This window comes from Pelmatolapia mariae, linkage group LG14 (assembly GCF_036321145.2).
Source record: "Pelmatolapia mariae isolate MD_Pm_ZW linkage group LG14, Pm_UMD_F_2, whole genome shotgun sequence".
Taxonomy (NCBI): domain Eukaryota; kingdom Metazoa; phylum Chordata; class Actinopteri; order Cichliformes; family Cichlidae; genus Pelmatolapia; species Pelmatolapia mariae.
In genome coordinates this window covers 36,659,601-36,682,433 of record NC_086239.1, presented here as the reverse complement: position 1 = coordinate 36,682,433, position 22,833 = coordinate 36,659,601, and the positions used below count along the sequence as shown (strand labels likewise).

General features: G+C 40.4%; 1 protein-coding gene and 3 non-coding genes across 5 annotated transcripts in view; all 4 read left to right on the top strand.

The window, feature by feature from the left end:
* slc8a2b (solute carrier family 8 member 2b) overlaps positions 1–5,370 on the top strand; it is a 208,432-nt gene extending 203,062 nt beyond the window's left edge. For both annotated transcript variants that reach the window (XM_063493884.1, XM_063493883.1), the window contains one exon: positions 836–5,370. In XM_063493884.1, the coding sequence (XP_063349954.1) occupies positions 836–1,212 (377 nt within the window). In that variant the 3' untranslated portion in view covers positions 1,213–5,370. The remainder of the gene's footprint in view (positions 1–835) is intronic.
* Positions 5,371–13,616: 8,246 nt separating this feature from the next.
* Positions 13,617–13,807, top strand: LOC134642170 (U2 spliceosomal RNA). Its single transcript, XR_010095900.1, has one exon. It is a non-coding gene; the product is annotated as a U2 spliceosomal RNA (small nuclear RNA).
* A 3,272-nt stretch (positions 13,808–17,079) lies between these two features.
* Positions 17,080–17,243, top strand: LOC134641897 (U1 spliceosomal RNA). Its single transcript, XR_010095638.1, has one exon. It is a non-coding gene; the product is annotated as a U1 spliceosomal RNA (small nuclear RNA).
* Positions 17,244–18,494: 1,251 nt separating this feature from the next.
* Positions 18,495–18,658, top strand: LOC134642555 (U1 spliceosomal RNA). The gene has a single exon (XR_010096258.1). It is a non-coding gene; the product is annotated as a U1 spliceosomal RNA (small nuclear RNA).
* Positions 18,659–22,833: the final 4,175 nt, after the last annotated feature.

The window sequence follows — 22,833 nt, the reverse complement described above, 5'->3', positions numbered from 1 at the left end:
TTTGTGTCTTTCAGTCATTTTGCATCATTTTGCTTTTTTGCATCTGTTTATAATCATTTATTTGTATCTTTTGTTTTGTAAGATAAGATAAGAAGAACTTTATTTATCCCGAGGTAGATTCTTTTGTCATACACATACTCAATGCAGCAAGAGAGACAGAGGAACAGAGGAATATGATATACAATATATACAATAAGAATAGTAGTGATTTGTTTCTCTTTCTGGCCATTTTGTGTCTATTTGTCAGTTTGCATCTTTTTAGTTGTTTTTAGTCACTTTTTTGTCATTTTTGTGTCTCTAAATCATTTTATATCTTATTGGACACAAGCTTTGAGCCTCATTAAAGTAATTTTGGATCTCTCTGTAGTTGCTTTGAGTTTCTGTCAATCATTTTGTACCTTTGCAGTTGGTTTTTTTTGTATCTTTTTGGTCATTGTTTGTCTCTTTGGAATCATCTAATTGCTTTCTATTAAAAACATTACTCCGGCTTCCTCCCACAGTCCAAAGACATGCAGTTTGTGGGGATAGGTTAATTGGTTAATCTAAATTGTCCACAGGTGTGAATGCAGGAATGAACCTGAGTGCGAATGGTCGTCTGTCTCTGTGTGTTAGCCCTGCGACAGACTGACGACCTGTCCAGGGTGTACCCCGCCCCTCGCCCTATGACAGCTGGGATAGGCTCCAGTGCCCCCCGTGACCCTGAAAAGGATAAGTGGAAGCGAATGGATGGATTAAAAAAACATTTTCTGGGAGGGTGATTGTCTTTCTGTCTGTGTGTTTGTTTGTGTGTGTTTGAAGGTGTATGACCCACATTTTCCACTTTTTCCTCCCCCAGACACCTTTGCTAGCAAAGTGGCTGCCATACAGGACCAGCATGCCGACGCATCGGTTGGAAATGTCACTGGCAGCAACGCAGTTAACGTGTTCCTGGGGATCGGAGTGGCGTGGTCAGTGGCCGCCGTGTACTGGAGAATCAAAGGAAAGGAGTTCCAGGTGGATCCTGGATCACTGGCGTTCTCCGTCACGCTCTTCACCATCTTCGCGTTCATCTGCATGTCCGTGCTATTGTTCAGACGCCGGCCCTCCATCGGCGGAGAGCTCGGCGGCCCGAAAGTGTCCCGCCTCCTGACCACCCTCCTGTTCCTGGGTCTGTGGTTCCTGTACATCCTCTTCTCCAGCCTGGAGGCCTACTGTCACATCAACGGCTTTTAAAGAGGAGATGAAGAATGTTCCAGAAGAATTTTGCACAGCAGCACACACAAAATCTTTGACTGTCAGTCCATTCGGTCCACGGTTTAACACGAAACAAGTGTAAGATTCATCTGGTTAATAGGGCTTCAGATACATGTTCACAAACACACAAACACTACATTTAAGCATGTGTAAACAGCGCATTTCAAACACACTCATTGTTACTTGAAAGATGAGGGTTAAGAGGAAGTATTTTTGGAGGGTGAGAGCGTGAAAATGAAAGGTTACTGCAGATAGTTAACAGGCAGCAGACGGAGAGTGACAGAGAATGACTGTGATGGGAGATTCAGAGGTAAAAAGAAGGTCAGGTCAGCCAGAGGATGCTTTATTCACTTTAAAGCCAGGTGTGTTTATTTTGAGTTGAGGAGCTCACTTGCAGGATCAGACCACTGAGATGGATCACAATCCTGTGAGCATTGAAGGAAAAATACTTTTGTTTTCCTTTAGTCTGTCATTCAGACCATCAACTCTGCAGCTTCATGCTTCTTCACTGAGGAAGTGGAGGAGCACTGCATCAAATAAGGAGTCGAATGTTTACAACAACATTACATTTGTTTACTACAAGAGATTCTTATATAGTGGTGATGCTTGTCTAATACGCAGTATAGCTGAAGGTGGCTCTCCACACGCGCTGTAAATAGTACAAACCGGTGTTCATATAGAGTGCAGTAATTTCACAGGGCAGGCTGCCACACAAAAGGATGCAGAGGCAGAAACGCCAGGTTTCTACTGTCGTTGTCAGCAAAACTTAGATGATTTTCAAATTCATGCACAGACTGGAACACTGGTAGTTGCAAAGATTACAAATGTCAGCGGTTTTAGTTTTAGCGACATGCTAAGTGGAAAATAAAAGTTTTAGCAACCAAAACAAGCAAATAGGAAGCTGCATAAGTGTAACACTGACTAAAAGAACATCCTTGTACCAATCTCTTTACCGGACCACAGCCCCTCTGACAGGGGCTTGCATATAAAGCTGAAGGATTATTTTTTGCATGTATAGCCATGTACAGAGCATCTTCACATTATATGTCATGTACATGCTATGAAAAAGGGAATAACCAGCCTGATTATCCACCTGTAAATTACATCCCTGTGTTTTTGTGTCGACTCGGTGAACAGAAACTGTCAGCTAGTCCTTGATGTTAAATCTTCCTGTATAAAACAGAAGAAGCCGTTTGGTCCGGGAGGAACAAAAAGGACATTTTCCTCTCCTGAAGGACCAAATATGCGCTCTGACACTCCCGATGTGTGCAGTGTCATTTAAAAACTTTGTCTGAGGCAGTCAGATGGGCTGATGAGCTGCAGTCAGCCATCACTGTGTTACTGTTAGTGGCAGACTCGTCCATTCCTTTATCTTAAGCGACAGCAGCATGGGCAGACAAACATGTACGGGTGGTTAACAGGACTCAACAATGTTAGTTTACTCTCAAAAATAAAGTCTCTAAAGTTGCTGATTGCGATCATCAACATCCGGTCTGCAGCATTTGTTAGGAAAAAGCTAATAATCTACACATTAATTAGGCTGCAGGACTGTAGTCTACAGCACACTGATGCTTTAAGAGGGCAAACAAAGAATGCCTTAAGGGAAGCTCAAGTAAAAAAATCTAGTATTCAAGATTTCTGCTGTACAAACTGCCCAGGCTGCACTTTATTTAACATAACTAAAACACTGTGTTGTGCTTATCTTTTCCTCCATCATTCTATAAGTGGTTACTGTGCAATATACGAAGGGAGAACTGTCTCGAGTTTCCACTGGTTCGGCTAACACCAGATCCAGGTGGACCCATCATGTTGTCCCGTGCGATGTAATTCATCGCCTCTCATTCACCAGAGGGTCTACTTCAAACGAGCGTGTCTACACGGGAGTGGCATAGTGCCACAGCAGAGACTGGTTTCTATGGGAAATGCATTAGGAAACACGGCTCTGCAAGGCATGCATGTGTTGCTCAGCATTGCATGGCAGACTTGGAACAAATGTTCACAAGCTACTGAAGAAATCAGCTGCTAAATACACCATAAAACACTGGATGGTGTGCGAACACGCTCTGATTTGTTTCGACATTTCCACGCTGGCATTTCAGGGCTACTACGTTCAGCACTGAGATGCATGAAGCAGGAAAGCCAGTGTGTGAAAAATGTCACAACAAACAGCAGTAAGATTGTCTTATAATAATAATAATGACTAGAAGCTTCAATTATTATTATTATTATTATTATTATTATAACAACTGCCTAATTTCTGTCCTATTAAATATATTTCTTTGAGGACATTGCATTATAAACCTCTCACCCACAGATGATAAGTGCTATACAAGTGGAACTCTTCATTATTGTTGTTAAACATGACAATTTGAAAAGGATTCGATTGGTTAACCCTGACTAACTTTGTAAACTTTCTAAAATCCAGTTTTGTATCTTTTTCCTTGCAGATGTAGCCAAGGTAGATTTTTTTGTATTTCTAAACAACATTTAGGATCATTTCAGTGTATAAAGCTGGTATGTAGACTACATGGTGTCTGAATTTAGTGGATTAGACTTTGATATATTTTCCACAGAGAGGAGTCTCCCCTTTAACGGTGTAGTAGTGCATCATAACCAAACTTTAAAGCATCTAATTTACTGAAATACACGGTCCGCTAACTCATTTGTGTCTTTGTTTTTCATGTATAGTAGATAATTTATATATTTATTTATTTATTTATAGAAGATTATTTCTCTAAGCATAAGATGTGCTGCAGGTCCTTGAGGACAACAGTTTGGAGTTTATTCAAGGAATTAGGTTTCAATGTGCAATACGAGAAAAGGTTCAGCTGCAGCTTACTTTGTTCGAGCTCGGTCCGTGTCTTTTTTTCTGCCGCAGTGTTTGTTGTAACCCTCCGCCAGTGTACACTTCTTCATGTTGTCCTTGTGACAGAGGAACTTTGAGTGTAAGTAGCATGTTTACATAAAGAAACAGTGTGGAACATTGCCAGTATAATTGTCAGTCTCAGGCTGTTGTGAGCTAAAGTTTTGTAGATATTAGCTGTGGCTGTGAGGCAGGTTTGTTGTGTGTGAGGTTCAAACAATCCCCTGAACAGTAGTTTACTCACTCAAACCACCAGGTGGGACCAACATTAGATATGACACACACACACGCACACATGCAGAGGTCTGCTGAACTCTTGTGTAATGACCAGCACCAGCAGGAACAGAGCGAATCACCTCCACAATGTGTGCATTTGTGACCTCGGTGTGGCCCAGGAGCCAAAAACAGAACTGTCTACAATGTCCGGACAATGTTCCATGTTTCCACAAACTTCTGTACTAACTGTCGGCCTTTGGCCTTCGCTGTTCTGTAGCTAGATGTGATGCCCCCACCCCCCAGCTTTTTTCAGCCTCCCCTCCTTACCTGCCCCTCCCCAGTGTGCATCCATGTTTGCATCCCCTCCTGTGTTCCCCTGCACATGCATGATGAAGAAGCCCGGTGTACGTGCGTTATAGCAGCATGGTCTACCTATGCCTCTCGGTTATTCTGTCAGATCGATTCCCCACAGTAGGATTTCAAAACATCTGAGTCTTCTTGTGAAATAAAGTGAGCAAGTGTGACACGCACAACCACAGCTCGGTTCAGACAGACTGAACAGAAACACAAACAAGCGCCATTCCTGGAGTCAGAGTCTCCTCCTCACCTGTTTCTGTAGAAGCTGTGAAAAGAGATCCTGCTGTGCTGGGTCAAGGCTACATCCCAGGTCATCTTTTTGTTTGTTGGTGTATGATATTTCAGTGTCTGTGTTCGTGTTCAGCCTCCTCTCCTCCCCTCCCGGGTCTTGCTCTCTTCAGTGTGTCTCTCTGTGAAGTCGTTTCCTGTGATGATGAAAATTTCTCTCTGCCTGAATCTTTGTAGGGAAATAATGACTGAAATTATTACAATGTCATGTGATAGACATAAACATTTATTCGATACTGTAATAAATTAACTAAAGATGATATTTAAGTTTTTTTATGAAATGCAAGAAAAAAATCTTAGAAAAAAACTTGGTTTTGAATCATGGCATGAGGTGTAACGTGTTCCTGAAAGAAAACGAAGGTCTTTAATCAAGTGAAGTTGACCTTATTTAAATATAGTTTATTTATTTTCAAGGTTCAACGTGTCTGAGTCATTATTTTATAACTGAACCAATATAACAATCAAAGTCAGTGATTTGTAGTGTCATCCAGCTATCAAACACATGCTGTAATCTGAAACTTAAAAGACATTTTTCATGTCTCGACTCATAAATACAGTGAAATGTTTTGCAGATTAATAAGTAGTGGTGGTCGCCTCACAGTAAGAGGGTCCTGGATTTGAATCGGTGGGCTGGGGGCTCTCCCATGTGTACCCACATGAGTATCCCTTATGCATGTTAGGTTAACTGGTGACGCTAAATGAATGGATGCCTGTGTCTCTGTTTCGACAGACCGGTCACCTGTCCCAGGTAAAAAAAATGTATAATGGTGATAGCACACCATTGTTTATTAATTATTAGCTATAAAGGCAAAGGTTTTGTTTTTTTTTGGGGGGGGGGGGCAGTAATACAGTTTTTGTACCTCTGTACAGTGTCACAGTGGATTTTAACTCAAACACTGAAGACATGATTGAATTTCTTTAAACTTAAAGCTTTAATTCAAGGGGGTTGCTTTAGCTGAGGATTTTTCATTTTTATATATGGTCCCCCATTTTAAAAGACTCAAAAGTGCCATACGCACTTTCATGGCCATGTGAGGCCTGTTCCCTCATTATCACAAATAAAAGCGGATAAACAACTGGGATTGATTCCGAGGGCTGAACTTCCATTTTATAGCTTTTCACTGACACGCTTAGTATAAAGTTGAAAGAAATGTTGATGAAAGTGAAGGAGGACATCAGGTTTCGTCTCCTGTCCAAGCGGCTTCGTTAGTTTGAGAACAGCTGTGGAGACACACAGCTCCCTAAAAACGTAAGTACACGTCACGTCAGTGCTGCCCACAACTCTTGGTTGATCTGTTCTGCTCTGCTTCTGTTCTAGTCCTCCTGTGCATTTCCAGGTTATTTCCTTTTTGCCCCAGTTTTTGAATTTATCAATAACAAAATAACAATCTTCATCTAAATACAAGGAATAATAATAATAATAATAATAATACAAGGACTTAGAAATGTCAGCAGATTATTGGAGGAAGATCGCTGAAACTAAAGGAATGGACATGTGGGAATGTACAAAGAAGTGGAAAAACTGGAGGGACCAATATGTTTGTCCCTGGAACCAAAAAAAAAAACATACCACAACAAACAGTGTGGATCTGGGAGGGAAAGCAGTCCCAGCACTTTATTTGTTTCTATCAGTGAACACAACCACGCAGTAATTAACACATATTACACTAGAACAAGGATAAATAATGGCATCATTGTCAGTCATCACAGTTCAGTGAGAAAGCTATCAAAATTGGCACTAAAATATAGCAACCATAGCTTCTTTAAGTGTTCATTTATTTATGGTTTTAAAAGGGTTTGTTGAGAGAGTTTTTGACACTGTCCATTAAATATACATGTATATATACATGAAAACTTGATGATTTTTTAAGTTTTCTTTTTCTTTTTTCTCTTGTTATTTCAGTTATATTTGCATGTTCGAAATAAAATTCTATCTATCTATCTATCTATCTATCTATCTATCTATCTATCTATCTATCTATCGGTTCTCAGCTTTATCTGAGTGTTTCGTAGTTTTTGACTACTTGGTTAGTTTAACTTTTTTTTTTAACCTCAACTAAGAATCACCCTCCTCTGCACATGTCCAAACCATCTCAGCTTCACCTCTCCCACTTTTTCTCCAAACTGCTCAACTCAACACCACCTACAGACTATTTGAACTTGATGGGCATGTCGTGCTTTCAAACTAGCTGCACAAGCACACACGAATGACCTCTTTTTAAGTTTCAAAGACACATGAAGGGTACTTCAGTGTCTGGTGTGTGCAGTCTTATCTGCTCAGTGTCCTCTACTGTCGCGCTGGTTAGCAAGATTGCTGCTGAAGCACTAAACTGCTGTGAACCAAATAGTTACACTGAACTCACACTGCAGTGATGCAGCAGTTCAATTTTATTTCAATTCAATTGTATTTAATATAGCACCAAATCTAAGCAGCAAAATTATGATCCAACCCTAACTATATGCTCTATCAAAAAGGAAAATTTGAAGCCTAATCTTAAAGTAGCTCCCAAATCTGTCTCCCGAATCTGGTTTCACAGAAGAGGCGCATAACTTCACCTCTCCAGGCTCGCTACAGAAACGTTAAGCCCAAAATCCACCACTTTAAACTTTAGTACAAGCACTTAAGAGACTTTCATTTCACTTGAATAGGGACTTCAACACTGTACCCTCGGGTTAAAGGTTTGATACTCTACCATCTAAGCTATCCAGGGTCTGTAGCAGTTGCCTCTACCTTCTTTATCCTGGTGTTTCAAACCTAAACCAAAGATTATAGGCTAATTCAGACCAAAGTGTGGGGCCCGCCCCCTAGGCGGGGGGGACAAAACGCTTGGACACTGCTAGCACGGGGCGCCCACAGAAACGCAAAGCAGGAGATGAAGCATAGCTCAATATGTTTCCAAACCAACTTTATTCTAAGCCAAAGACTAGAAAATATGGTGAAGCATATCTTCCCTTTGGCTTCACCTGCACAAGTGCCGAGGTAGGTCTCCCCTGCAGAACTGGTTTTCCCTGCGTTGGGAGCAGCGCTGGGCTGTTCAAATCACGGACAAACAGTATCCTACAGTTGTTTATATTTTGCACAGAGAGGCATTTTTTGAAAAATGCATTGATAGCAATGTTGAATATTATTACACATGAAAAAAACAACTACGGTAAAATAATCACATCCTTTCTAAATGGAGGGACAGTAGCTGCGTGTGTATGTAAGCGTGTAAAACCTGAAGATAGTCAGATTAACAGTATTTCGTCTCTGCCATTCTGCAATTCATCTCATGTAAACAATAACGTGGCGCACAGCGTGACGTGAAAAAAGGCACATACCTTTGACGTTGCGTGACGAACTCTGTATTCCTTGTCCAGACGTAAACGGAAAAAATGAGTTTTAAAAACTCTCCGTTTTCGGTGAGTCGAAACGCCGTTTACGTGTGGACGAAACAGCTGCGTTTTCAAAAATACCCGTGTAGGTGTGGACGTAGCGTAAAAGAGTTAGTAGTTTATTTTATTACTACCTGTAATTTATTGCAGATTACTTGTATTTGCTTAATTGTTTACTAAATGTTTGAGGTGTGAAAGAAACCGCAATGGAGCAAAATATGGGTGTGTGTTGTTGGAGGATGAGTTTGTGCGTGTGCGTGCACGCGCGAGGGGGGGGGGGCGAACATTTTTCTTGTAAAACAAAGGGGGGCCTAGCAAAAAAAGATTGGGAACCACTGGGCTAATTCAAGCAGGGGGAGGATGTTTGTAAAAATAAATTAAACTAGAAAAATTTGCATTTCCTGCGAAAATGCAGTGTGGATGCTGTAACGCTGAAGCTGTCTGCTAAAAATAGCTGAAAAAGCTGAAAAGTAGCAAAAAATTGCAATAACTTTGCAGAAGCATAAGAACTTAGCAAAAATGTTAATTACTTGGCAGAAATACAATAACATAGCAGAACTTAGCAGAAATATTGTAACTTAGCAGAAACATGATAACTTCTCACAAATACAGGAATTTAGCAAACATGGTACAAGATTACAGATACTTTTTTTTTAACAAAAATACCTAAACATTGCAGAAATATTGTGATTTAGGACAAATATTACAACATAGCAGAAATGCTGTGATTCAGCAAATATAGTATGCTATGGCACAAACAGAATGAAAATGCTCAAATACTATGATTTTGCTCAAATACCATGATCATGCAATAATACCAATATTTGGCAGGAATACTATGATTTGGTAGAAATACTGTAATTACGCAGAAATACTATATTTACCTCAAATCCTATAAAATAGTAGAAATAGTATGATTTAGCAGAAATACTGTATTTAGCACAAATACCGAAAAGTAGCAGAAATACTATAATTTAGCATAATAGTAATAACTTACACAATTACAAATATGGACACATATGGAAACACACATGCACAGAGACACACAGCAGCAGCAGCAGCAAGTGAACAAACAGGGGCTGTACATACAGTGTTTCCTGTATGTTTCTAGGTGGGTCAAAAAGCCTGGAGCTGCTAAATTTGAATCCACAAAATCAGAGAGGCTGTGTACTTTTTCCCGCCAAAACAGGTGCACTACACGCAGGAACACAGAGGGAGACTGAATTTTTGCAGTCTACTTCTCATAGTGAGGACTCCCCTCAAACAATGACCATAATTTCCAAACCGTAGGGGCTAGAGCGGTCATTCTTACAACGTTTTGTTCAGAAGAGATGGGGGAATCGTCAAGTGTTATCTATTTAAAATAAAAATATTAATTTTTAGAGATATATGACATAGACGGAAAGGTTGGCTTACAAGCCATGTAGGCCCCAATATGCAAATTTGAATGCCTCAGCCCTCACACATGATTGGCTGGGTGGGAAACTGAGCAGGCCCTGATTTGTAAATTTGAATGTCTCAGACCTCAGATATGATTGGCTGGCTTAGAAGCCATGAAGGCCTCAAGTATGCAAATTTGTATGTCTCAGCCCTCAGATGTGATTGGCTGGCTGGGAAGCCATGCAGGCCCTGATATGTAAATTTAAAAGTCTCAGTCCTCACAGAGGATTGGCTGCCTGGGGACCTGGCAGAAATATATAGAAATACTATGATTAAGCACAAATACGACATTTAGTAGAAATACTATATTTAGCACAAATCTTATAAAAGAGCAGAAATAGTATGATTTGGCAGAAATGCTGTATATAGCACAAATCTTATAAAATAGCAGAAATATTATGATTTAGCAGAAATGCTGTATTTAGCACAAATCTCATAAAATAGCAGAAATAGTATGATTTAGCAGATATACTATATTTAGCACAAATCTTATAAAATAGCAGAAACAGTATGATTTAGCACAATAGTAATAACTTAAATAGAAAAATTAGAAAAGCAAAATGGACAGCTGAAAAAATCCTGAATATGATAAGGGTCCCTCAAATGTAATTGTTCAATGAAAAAAATCAGCAAAAAAAGTATAACAGTCACACAATCACAAATATGTACACATATGGAAACACACATGCACAGACAGACACACACAGGATCAAATTCAGTCAACCAGTTTAAATATATTGAATTTAAATCATACATTAAGATGCTCCCATAAAAACTCTCTCTCGCCCTCTCTTTCTCTCTCTCTCTGTTACACACACACACACACACACACACACACACACACACACACAATCACAAATATGTACACATATGGAAACACATATGCACAGAGAGACACACACAGGACCAAATTCAGAGAGAAATCAAGTTTCTAGGTCAGTCAAGCAGCCTGGGAGCTGCTAAATTTGAATCCACCAATCAGAGAGGCTGTGTACTTTTTCCCGCCAAAACAGGTGCAGCCGTTTTTACACACGCTGCACAGAGAGGCATGATTTTTGCAGTGTATTTCTCATAGTGAGGATTCCCCTCAAACAAATGGCCATAATTTCCTAACCGTAGGGGCTAGAATGGTCATTCTTACACCGTTTTGTTCAGAAGATATGGGGGAATCGTAAAGTGTTGACAATTTATCATTAAAATATGAATTATTAAAGATATTTGACTTCTAATGCACTGTAACTGAGTAGAGGCAAAGCGAAAACTGCCTTGACTTGCCCTCAAACAACGCTTTCTAACTCAATATCTATTTGGAGTATCGATATCATTCTTTCACCGTAAGAGACAGCAGGCTTTGGTGAACAGTCATGGAAATTTTCAGGTCTCTGTGGAAATCTGTCAAAAAGATATGACGAGAGAAAAAAGTGCCTCATTTCCAGAGTTTGAAATCTGAAGAAATCTGAGCGAGGGACAAATTTCCTACCCTCAAACTAACCCAATTCATGGCCAAATGGTAATAGATGAGAAAAAACTTCTTGAATTGTGAGCATCAGGAGTGTCTGAAGATATATTGGCACAAGCCTCATGTCTTAACTTCGCTTCGTTCGGGAGATATGACGATTCGAAAATGCCTCTCATTACAGAAATCAAGCGGTGATTTTAAACGAACTCTCCATTGACTTTCTATGGGGATTTTTGAGACTTTGTGTTGGTCTGGGGAGATTTGCCAAAATTCTATAAATCCCACAACAATAATAGTGACATTTTCTGAAAGCCAGCAAAAATACCTACGTTTTGATGTATAATTTGTGGCGGTTGAGTGAAAATTGAGCAAGTAGCAAGAAGTTGTTCGGACATAAAGAGAAAATTGCGAAAGGTACAGTGGCTCACACAGAACCAACTGCATAGCAACCATAACAACACATGTATTTTGTGAAAAATCACAAAGATGAAACTCAAAACTTAAAGAGGGATAAGATGAAAACAGTAACAGATATGAAAAAGCTGAATCAAACATGAATAGCCCAATAATTTGTGAACATTTTAAAGTTTAAATGGAGTTTCTATGTGAAAGTATAAGGAAGTAGTTAAGTTTCAAAAACAAGCAAGTTTTAGCAGAATTGCGGAAGTTTCCCATTCATTTCAATGGGACAAATTAAAGGAAAAAAACTTGATATTTCAAAAAGTATAATAGTAATAGATACCAAAAGTCATAGCCGGAAAGAGCAGAAATAGCAAAATATTGTGAAATTCGAACGGTGAAAATAGCACAAAAATTGTGGAACTAGTTAAAGGCCAAAAAACGTACGGAAGCAACTTGAAGATGAAGAATAATAATAAAGAATAAAGAGAAACAGGAACTCAATAGTGTGGATGCTTAACAGCATCCACACAATTAAATTAAAAAATGCAGATTTGTTTTTATTAAATTTTGTTAAGTGGCACAGTCCATCAGTAGTGAGTCCTTAGTGAAAGTCTTAAAACTGAAAATAAAAGTTAAATAAAAATAAATAAATACAAAATAAAAGTTATATTTGTATAAAAACTCCAACATAATTATTTGTGAAAAGGCTACATTGAACTTCCAATTTTTTTATTCATTGTTTTTTTTTGTTTGTTTGTTTTTTTCATTTAAAAAAAACATTTATATGATGGCAAACTATTTCACGGGGTAACAATGAAACTGTTGGTACTTAATAGATGAGTTAGTGGGTCAAACTCACCACCACTGCGCATGCTCAAACCTAGTTCAACGCCACCTGAGCGTCAATTAGCAGGTTGAAGGAGACTTTTAGTAAGTCAGTTTCTACCTAATAACTTTATTATTTATAATTTATCATTATCAGTTCATGTTTAGACCACTGTGTCGATGAAATAACGCTCTTTCAGTTTTTCGGCTATTTTTAAAAAGCAGGTTGACTGACTCGCGGCTCTTCGTGGATTTGTGCGGGTTAGGTCTCAACTGCAGTCGCCATTTTGACGATAACCGTGTTTATCATAGCCTGCAGAATGTTTTTAGCATGTTTAGTTCTCAGACAGATGGATTTACGGGAGACTTTTATGAAGTTTGTTGACACAAAGTATGCGCTAACTTTCCTTTGTTACCAGTGTGTGAATGGGTGGATGACTGGTTGCGTAAAGCGCTTTGGGGTCCTTAGGGACTAGAAAAGCGCTATACAAATACAGGCCATTTACCATTTTTACCATTTTGTTGCACGTTAGCGGTGAGGATGTTGTCAGACTTTGACTGGTATCTGCTGCTGTTGGTGCTCATGTAGAGGGTGTTCTACAAGAAAAACGAGAGCCAGAAAAAAAAGAGGATTTTCGTTAATATTTACAATTTGTTCATGGACTTGACTGTTCTAAATACCCTAGCCTAGCATGTAACATGAAGAGTGCAGTTAGCCCTCCGCGACACCAGAGACCGCTAGTGAATATCGTTTTTTCTTAACTAGAAACGTAAAAACATTGATTTACTTTAGCAGAAAGAGTTAATCTGTTTCGTTAGTGAAAATAGCACTTGTATTTAACGTAATAGGCGTGAGTTTTATAACATTAACATTAATGTTGTTAAATTAAGTGTACTTCTTGTTTTTTGCTTTTCTGCTTCCTATTGGACCGAAGAGTACCACGTGTCCAGGAACGCAGGAGAAGCTTTATATGCTTTTATTAGTTAACCTGCTTGAAAATGACACCGGTTATACATAATCTGGTGATCGCGTGGCCTGATATGATATGATATCATATATTATGTGATGGCCTGAAATAAAAACGAGTTTAGTTTCCGCACCGTGAGTGAGGGAGACGGTGCGGGGAGTGATTCCGTCTGCTCAGCCCTATTCCCGGTATCGCTTCTCGGCCTTTTGGCTAAGATCAAGTGTAGTATCTGTTCTTATCAGTTTAATATCTGATACGTCCCCTACCCGGGGACCATATATTAAATTGATTTTTGGAACAGGGAGATGGAATAGGGGCTTGCTCCGTCCACTCCACGCATCGACCTGGTATTGCAGTATCTCCAGGAACGGTGCACCCCCCTAAACATGTGGAAAAACAGATGGAGTTTAGCCAGTTGGATGCAGTACCAGTGTAACTGAGACCCCTCACGGTTTATTGTGGCTGTTGATCTGGAATATTAGCACATAATAAATTGAAACACAACAACAATGCAAACACATAGTTGCTGCAAACAAAGCAGCACACGCACTCTTCCATCTACAGTTATTGTCTTTAAGTCTTCTATTGATCATTTTCCAATATCCCTTTCTATATATTGGCACATTTATTTCAGCAGAAACAGAAAGCAGCTTGTGATTTAGAGCTATTTCTCATATTTTGTAGGCTTTGTAATATATTATATTATTTAATTAGTTCAGTCTGTTACTTTTATCCTCTTGGAGCAACTGTAACCTACACAATTTCCTTAAGGATTATTAAAGGATTCTGATTAGAGAAGAAAAAAGGTGTAGTGCTGGTGGATATTTTTATTTTGCTTGCAGTAAATATTTGTATTTTATTTAACCTTCATTTATACAGCTAGTTCCATTGAGACTAAATGTCTTATTTATAGTGATCCAGTCTGCTTCTTATCCCTTTATTATTTTCTCAAGCAGAACCTGGGTCGTCTTTATGTATTTCACTGAATGTGTCTGAGAGAGAAAATGTTAAACATGTCTGCCTGTGTCCAGTGACGTATGACAATCTCTTGGTATGAAAACTGTTCTGTTGTTCATGAAATAAGTGGCTGTGTTACCCAGCAGCTCTCTGTGGGCTGTGGGTTTGGTCTTTATGTATATGTTTATTATCCGAAGCGCTTTACTCTTAAAGTTGGCTCATTCCTTGGTAAATTTGACTATGACTATATCAGCTGCATCTATGGGTTATTTTGGTAATAGATTGATCTATTGATGTTTTTTTCACCCATCAGTTGTTTCATTTGTCCAAAAAGACCCCAAACCTTTTGTATTTACGTGACATCTGAAATTGTAATTTTTTTTTAAAGAAAATATTTTCATAAATGCGCTCAAGTAAAGTCAAAGCCAAATAAAGTGAGATAAATATGCAATCTAAAATAAGATATAAAAATATAAAAAAAAAAAGAATCTTTACTGTCTTCTTAGAAGGCTTTGAGTTTTTGTACATGCGTCTGCTTGTTTAAGTGAATTTATGTCTGTAAGCCTTTAAAGGAGAATGTGGTGGCTGCAATGCAGCGATGCGAGTATATCAGCAGTCTGAAGTTTGCCTTTGATGCAAAGTTTTTATGCTGCTGCAAACAAGATGTTATGATGGTGTAGACATTAATTAATATTAACAATAATTTAGTGTCCAACGTAACGTCACTGCTGATGTGGTGATGTCAGTGTTTCTTTTCAAAACTGGGACCTGTGTTTGCTTAATATTGTCAGACTTTTTATTCACACGCTGCTCCTAAATCCCTTTGTATTGCAGGTGTGCTTTTAGTCGCAAATGCAGGTGAAATGCATGCGTTTACATCCTTCAACACATCGGCAGGCTACAGAGCTGGGCATTAAATGAAGCATCGAAGCAAAGACTGTTGAGCAGCGGTCCCCAACCTTTTTTGCGCCACGGACCGGTTTATGCCCGACAATATTTTCACGGACCGGTCTTTAAGGTGTTGCGGATAAATACAACAAAATAAAACTAGTACCGGTACCGAAAAAAAGAAGATTTATTCATAACACGCGTGAAAAGACCCAGGAAAACCGAGTTAACGATAAAAACGATAACAAAATAACGCTGAAAACCGATAAAAACCCTGAAAACCATACATTTCACACCTGAGCCTCAACTCTCGCGGCCCGGTACCAAACGACTCACGTACCGGTCCGAGGCCCGGGGGTTGGGGACCGCTGCTGTTGAGGATTCTTTATAATCCAATTTTTCAAAATACTTGATGAATCGCTGCAGCCCTATTTTGCTGTAAGAAGTGTAATTCTTGCAAAATGCATGCATTGAATTAACATTTAAAGTAAGAAAAGGCTTCAGCTCTCCTCTAATAGGTTTTGTATTTGATTTTGGATCTGGACAGTTACTGAGGGTCGGCTGTGAGACGAGGGAGAATAGTAGGAAATATTGATCCAGCTATCATCTTGTCATCCTCATCATCTTGTTTCCTGTCACTGCAAAAGTGGACAGGAATGCTGATCTGCGGAATGTCCGATGTAGTTCCAGATATCTGGCTGATAGCAGCATCTCATCTTGACCATTTGGTGCCATTTGTTTTTCTCTGCAGCTGTTGTGTATTTCACCAAGCATGACATTTGTTAGTTCAGGTGTACCACAGACTTCTCTTCCACTGGCTGGGATGTCCTCTCTAAGAAGGAGAATCATACTTCTGCTGTCATGGCAGTCCAGGCTTTGTTATGTGCAGAAGGGCCTAAACTCAACTCTAGCTGCAGCATTTGTTCTTGGTCCCTGTGAGCTGCAGGGAGCTCATGCGGTGGAGTTGTCCTTAATCTGTGTTTTCTGATGGGTCAGTCGATCTTGTCTTTCTCACTGTTATCACTGGTCAAGGTAAACATTCAGGGTACGGCAAATTTACAACCCAGAAAGGAAATGCCCAAAGCATGTGATTGGCTGCAGACTTCTAAAAATGGAATCGCATTGAGTAATCAGATGGCAAGAGCGAGCGTCAGCCAAGAGCAATTAGAAATTGAATGCAGACAGATGTGAATGAATCTCCAATAAAAGCAGTGACAGGTTCAGATAGTTTTGTTTGACCTATTGAGTCAAACAATGAGAGTCAAATATTGAGAGGAATCTGAAGCTGCAGAATGTAGTTTGAAATCATTATTATAGTGAGTGTTCCTGCTCCGGGACAGTAGGGGGCAGCATCAGTAGGATAGTCAACAGTCCAGCAGCAGAGAACAAAGGAACAGGAAGTGGTTATACTGTTAGCAGAAAACGTGTGTGCTTTATGTGTTTTTTCTTTTTTTCTAAACATCAGACGTGAATCAGTTTTCAGCTGCAGTTTGATTTAACTTGGAGTTACTTGAACTTCCTGTTGGTTTGTTGGTGGATTTAAGGAGGTTAAATGGATGAAAAAAAGTGATCTTTCAGTTAGCTTTTGTTGTGCAGATGCAGCAATGCATGATGGGAAAGACTCCTCGTATTTTATTAAAACTTAATAACCTGATGTGGCTCTGTGGGAAGCTCCTTCCTGTGTATATAAATAGTGTGTAGTCCCAGCCTCCTGCAGGCTGTGTTTGTGTTGATTGTGAGATTGTGAGCACCGTGAGTGTGCAGGGTTTGTGTGTGAAAGAGTCCCCCATGTGTGAGGTGAACAACTCATACTTACCTGGCAGGGGAGATACCATGATCAAGAAGGTGGTTCACCCAGGGCGAGGCTCAGCCATTGCACTCCGGTTGTGCTGACCCCTGCGAATTCCCCAAATGTGGGAATCTCGACTGCATAATTTCTGGTAGTGGGGGACTGCGTTCGCGCTCTCCCCTGATCACATGTTCAAAGAAAACACAGGAAACACATACTCAGTATCTTGGTGCCTATTAAGGCTCAGAAATCTGCGTTGTTTTATTATTTGAGGAAGATGTTAGTGAAAGCTTTGTGCTGCACAGTCTTTTCACTGAAGTCCTTTGTGCACTGTGGAGCACACTGTCACCTCCCGAGTGTTAATCCACTTAAACAGCAGCTTCTTTTCTAATCCAGCGCAGCTCGTCCATCTCAGTCATGTTAGGAAAGGCATTTTTGTCCATGTGCAGAAAGAGCCTGTTTTTTTTCCTTTTCTTTCCTCTAATGGTTCCACAGCATCCAGCGTGTGTGTTATGCAGATTGTGGAAGAGGGCAGGGGGTATAACAGTTACCCAAAGTGTAGCCACCACCGAGCAAAGAAAATGGTTTAAAGATCTATGACAGACGAGCAGCTCAGACCATATCTTATGTTGACCTCACTCTTTCCTGTGTACACAAAAAACTGTCACGTGTGACCCGGTGCGCAATCAGCTAGAACAAACCATTTGTATTCACACTTTGTGGGCTTGTCCCTCATATACTACTTCATACCACTGGTAGCCTTACATGCCACCATCCTCTAATCTGTGCAGATGTTTCTGTAAGGCTGGAAATGAGCTTTGCAGGCAGTGAAATGTTGATCATATAGTAGCAGTTCAGTCTGATTATGACAGAAACTCATCTTACTCCTTTGCTGTTGTTTGCACACAAGGAAGCTCTTAGAATATATGTGTGCAATAAACAGTGTTGTTCCTACTCCAGGACAGTAGGGGGCAGCAGCAGGAGGAGAGTGAACTGTTCAGCAGCACATAACAAAGGAACAGGAAGTGGTTGTGCTGTTAGCAGAAAACGTGTGTGCTTTATGTGTTTTTTCTTTTTTTCTAAACATCAGATGTGAATCAAACAGTTTTCAGCTGCAGTTTGATTTAACTTGGAGTTACTTGAACTTCCTGTTGGTTTGTTGGTGGATTTAAGGAGGTTAAATGGATGAAAAAAGTGATCTTTCAGTTAGCTTTTGTTGTGCAGATGCAGCAATGCATGATGGGAAAGACTCCCCGTATATTTTAAACTAAATAACCTGATGTGGCTCTGTTGGAAGCTCCTTCCTGTGTATATAAATAGTGTGTAGTCCCAGCCTCCTGCAGGCTGTGTTTGTGTTGATTGTGAGATTGTGAGCACCGTGAGTGTGCAGGGTTTGTGTGTGAAAGAGTCCCCCATGTGTGAGGTGAACAACTCATACTTACCTGGCAGGGGAGATACCATGATCAAGAAGGTGGTTCACCCAGGGCGAGGCTCAGCCATTGCACTCCGGTTGTGCTGACCCCTGCGAATTCCCCAAATGTGGGAATCTCGACTGCATAATTTCTGGTAGTGGGGGACTGCGTTCGCGCTCTCCCCTGATCACATGTTCAAAGAAAACACAGGAAACACATACTCAGTATCTTGGTGCCTATTAAGGCTCAGAAATCTGTGTTGTTTTATTATTTGAGGAAGATGTTAGTGAAAGCTTTGTGCTGCACAGTCTTTTCACTGAAGTCCTTTGTGCACTGTGGAGCACACTGTCACCTCCCGAGTGTTAATCCACTTAAACAGCAGCTTCTTTTCTAATCCAGCGCAGCTCGTCCATCTCAGTCATGTTAGGAAAGGCATTTTTGTCCATGTGCAGAAAGATAGCCTGTTTTTTTCCTTTTCTTTCCTCTAATGGTTCCACAGCATCCAGCATGTGTGTTATGGTTTAACCTCCTAAGACCCGAACTCTTCCATGGCATACTTACCTGGCAGGGGAGATACCATGATCACGAAGGTGGTTCACCCAGACCCACCATGGCGACATCGACTGCTATCATGACAGGTTCCAGGAGGAACGCTGTGCGATTTGAGATGCAAGGCAATTGTGAAATGGATCAGTTTAGTAGGATAATCATCCAGAAGGAGTTGGGATTCTTGCCGACGCAGATCGACTATATCTTTGGCATGCCGGGAAAGAAAAGTTACGAGGTGATTTTTGCCACTAGTACTTTCTACGAATCATGTCTGAATAAGTTTAATAGACTCAAACAAACTAGGCCTCAGCTGGAGAATATCAAAATGACACCGTTATCAGGCAGAGAACCCAAAGCCGTGACAGTGATTATGCACTCTGAATATGTGAGAGTGGAAGACATTAAGACCTGGTTGTCTTTTAAATGTATGGTGAAGTAGAGGTTTGGACTTAAAAGACGAAGACGGAATTAGAACTGGAGCATATCGTTTCTACGTTCACTTGCATAGAGATGAGACCTCTGGTGATTTGATCCATCTGCCCCCAATTATTCAATTAGGGGCAATCAGAGGATATGTTTTTTTACCCGGGACAACCAAAAACATGCCGTAAATGTGGCGGCAACGACCATTTAGCCGCACAGTGTGAAAATGTGGTCTGTAGAAACTGTAACAGTGAAGAGCACATCACAAGTGAATGTCCTTTCCCGCGGAAATGTAATCTTTGTGTAATCCTACGCCAATAAAGTGAAAAAACGTCATCAACAGCATTTAGAGGAGATACCAAGTTTAATTGGAGGAAGTCTGCCAGCTGTTGAAGATGTAATTAACAATCAAGTCAACGAGCTCCAGCAGGAAGAGGTTGAGGTTCAAACGACTTTCAGCTGGGGTGGGGAACGAGCTGAAGCGCCCCCCCCCCCCGATCACACATGAGGACTTAACGGAGGAGAAGGAAGTACCTCAAATAGAAATGGAGCCTAAGATACAGGAGGCGATTCAGGAGGAGATGGCCGTGCTCTCAGGTACTCATACCATTTCACAGCCGCAGAGACCCGCTTGATTACATGTTTTCTGATATTTCAACGATGCAATCAAACCAAACCATCACCCTAGAAGAGGGAGGTTTTTCATTACCAGCTTGTGACATTGAAGATAACATAACTACTCTTCCCGAATTGTCACCACAAGTAAACATATGTGTAGCACTGACATCACAAAAACGACAGATAAACATTTCAACAGAGTTTTCTACAGGGAACTTGGATTCAGAAAGTCAGGACCAAATAGACTCTTTGTCAATACCCGTACTTGAAGAACAAAACCTGATATCTACCCAGGGAGTTGTTCAGGAAAGTCAGCAGGAAAGTAATGATGTGAGCGCTCCGATTGCGGTATGGCTCCCACGGAAGAAGAAAAAGAATAAGGTAAAACCATAGCAAGAGATTTTATTACTAAAAGTCAGAGTGTAAAGATTCCCCCCATTTAGTGCTAACATAAACTCTTTTCATGTATCGACGATCAATACAAGAGGGTTGAATGATGCAGTGAAGTGTCAATCTGTCTTTAATGTATTACATGAAACGGGTGGGGACATTTGTCTTCTTCAAGAATGTGCCCTTCCCTTTATGGACAATTACACGAAGTTTGCAAAACGATGGACATATGGCCAATCCCTTTGGTCAGGGGATAACCAAAATCGGATGTCTGGTGTGGGTTTTTTGATTAATAATAAAACTATTAATATAGAAAATGTGGAGGTTGTGGTGGACGGAAGAGCTTTATGTATAGATGTAGAAAAAAATGGGAGTAAATTCAGGATTATTAATGTTTATGGACATACAGAGTTGAAAGAACGGACGGCATTATTTCAAATATTACAACCTTTTCTTTGTAATAGACGACAGATAATAATGGGTGGGGATTTTAACTGTACACCGGAAACGAGTGGAATCCAGGGGGCGGTTTCAACAGTTAAGAAAGTTTAAGTACTTGTGCATTAGATAATTTGATCAAAGATGGTAATTTGAAAGACGTGTTTAGATTTCTTAACCCGTTAGACCCAGGATACACCTGGTCTAATAAAAAGTCCCTTTCACGGATTGATTTTTTGTTTGCCAGGAAATTATTCAATTGGGGGCAATTAGAGGATATGTTTTTTACTCGGGGCAACCTAAGACATGTCGTAAGTGTGGTTCTAATGACCACTTGGCCATGGAGTGCGTCAATGTGGTTTGTAGGAACTGTAAAAGTGGTGAACACGTTATAAAAGATTGCCCTTACCCAAAAAACTGCAATTTATGTGGGAAAGAAGATCATACCTTCAGGACAGTCTTATGCAGGGGTGCCCAATCCCAGTCCTCGAGAGCTACCGTCCTGCAGCTTTTAGATGGATCCTTGTTCCGACACACCTGAATCAAATGAATGGCTTGTTATCAGGCATTTGCCAAACTTGATGGCATGCTGAAGAGGCAATCAAACCATTTGATTCAGCTGTGTTGGAGTAGGGATGCATCTAAAAGCTGCAGGACAGTAGCTCTCGAGGACTGGGATTGGGCACCCCTGGTCTTATGCAAATAGGTTGAAAAGGCCCCAAGTCCAGCAAACAGAAGAAATTCCAATGGTAACAGGAAATTCTGCACCACGAATGCGGATAAAGGTCACAATCAAGGTAATGAACCTCAGCTGGAAGCCGTTGGGAACCAAACGGGCTAATCAGGACAGTGAACCAGCTGGGAGCTCATCTCACCAAGCAGGTGTGTACGAGAAAACAATGATGGTGATGGAGGAGGTGGTTATAGGATCTAAGAATAAGAGTGAACAACCTGTAGGAAATGTTAAAGAGCTTAATGGGACTGAAACCATTCAGGAAGAGATGGTAACTTTTCTAGGAACCCCAGACCTCGCTCTTCCATCAACGTTGAAAGAGTGCAGAGATTTGTTGGACCTTATGTTCCCGGATTTTCCTATGGAGGGAACAAAACATGCTATTAAGCTTGACGAAGATTTCCTTCTTCTACCTGTTCATGCAAGGGAAGACGAGCCCCCCCCCCCCCCCCCCCAGAACTTTTATTACAACCTGGGCTTTATGATGTGTCAAGTTCACTTAAATGACAAATAAATACGTCAATGGAATCTTCAACTGGAGAGGTGGAATTGGATGGTATGAGTCGCCCCGCTTCCTCACCAGTACCCCAGTTTGAGGAGCAAGTTTTGAAAGTCTCCCAGGAAACTACCCAAATAACTAAAGGGGGAGATAATGTGGGGAAAGAAACATCCGGGGTCTGGTTAGTATCCAAAAAGAAGAAGAAGGCAAAGGCCCAGCAGAACTAACAATAATAGTTAGGGGTTTTTTTGTTTGTTTGTTTTTTTTATTCTCTTTTAGGGGTTTAATGAATACACTTCAAGTAACTACTGTAAATACGAGAGGGTTGAATGACGTAGTGAAATGTCAGTCAGTCTTTAACCTGAAACTGGTAGTGACATTTTTCTGCTTCAGGAGTGTGCAATATCCTACATGGACATCTATGCAAAGTTTGAGAAACGATGGGCATACGGGCAGTCTGTTTGGTCAGGGGATAACCAGAACCGTTTTTCAGGAGTGGGGGTGTTACAGAACCTTTAACATAGAAAATGTGGAGACTGTGGTGGATGGGAGAGTGTTACTTGTTGATGCGGGAAAATATGGGATTAAATTTAGGATTATCAATGTTTATGGATATACTGACAAAAAGGAACGGACTGCGCTTTTCCAAACTTTGCAGCCCTTTCTTTGTAGTAGAAGAAATATAGTAATGGTGGGGGATTTTAATTGTAC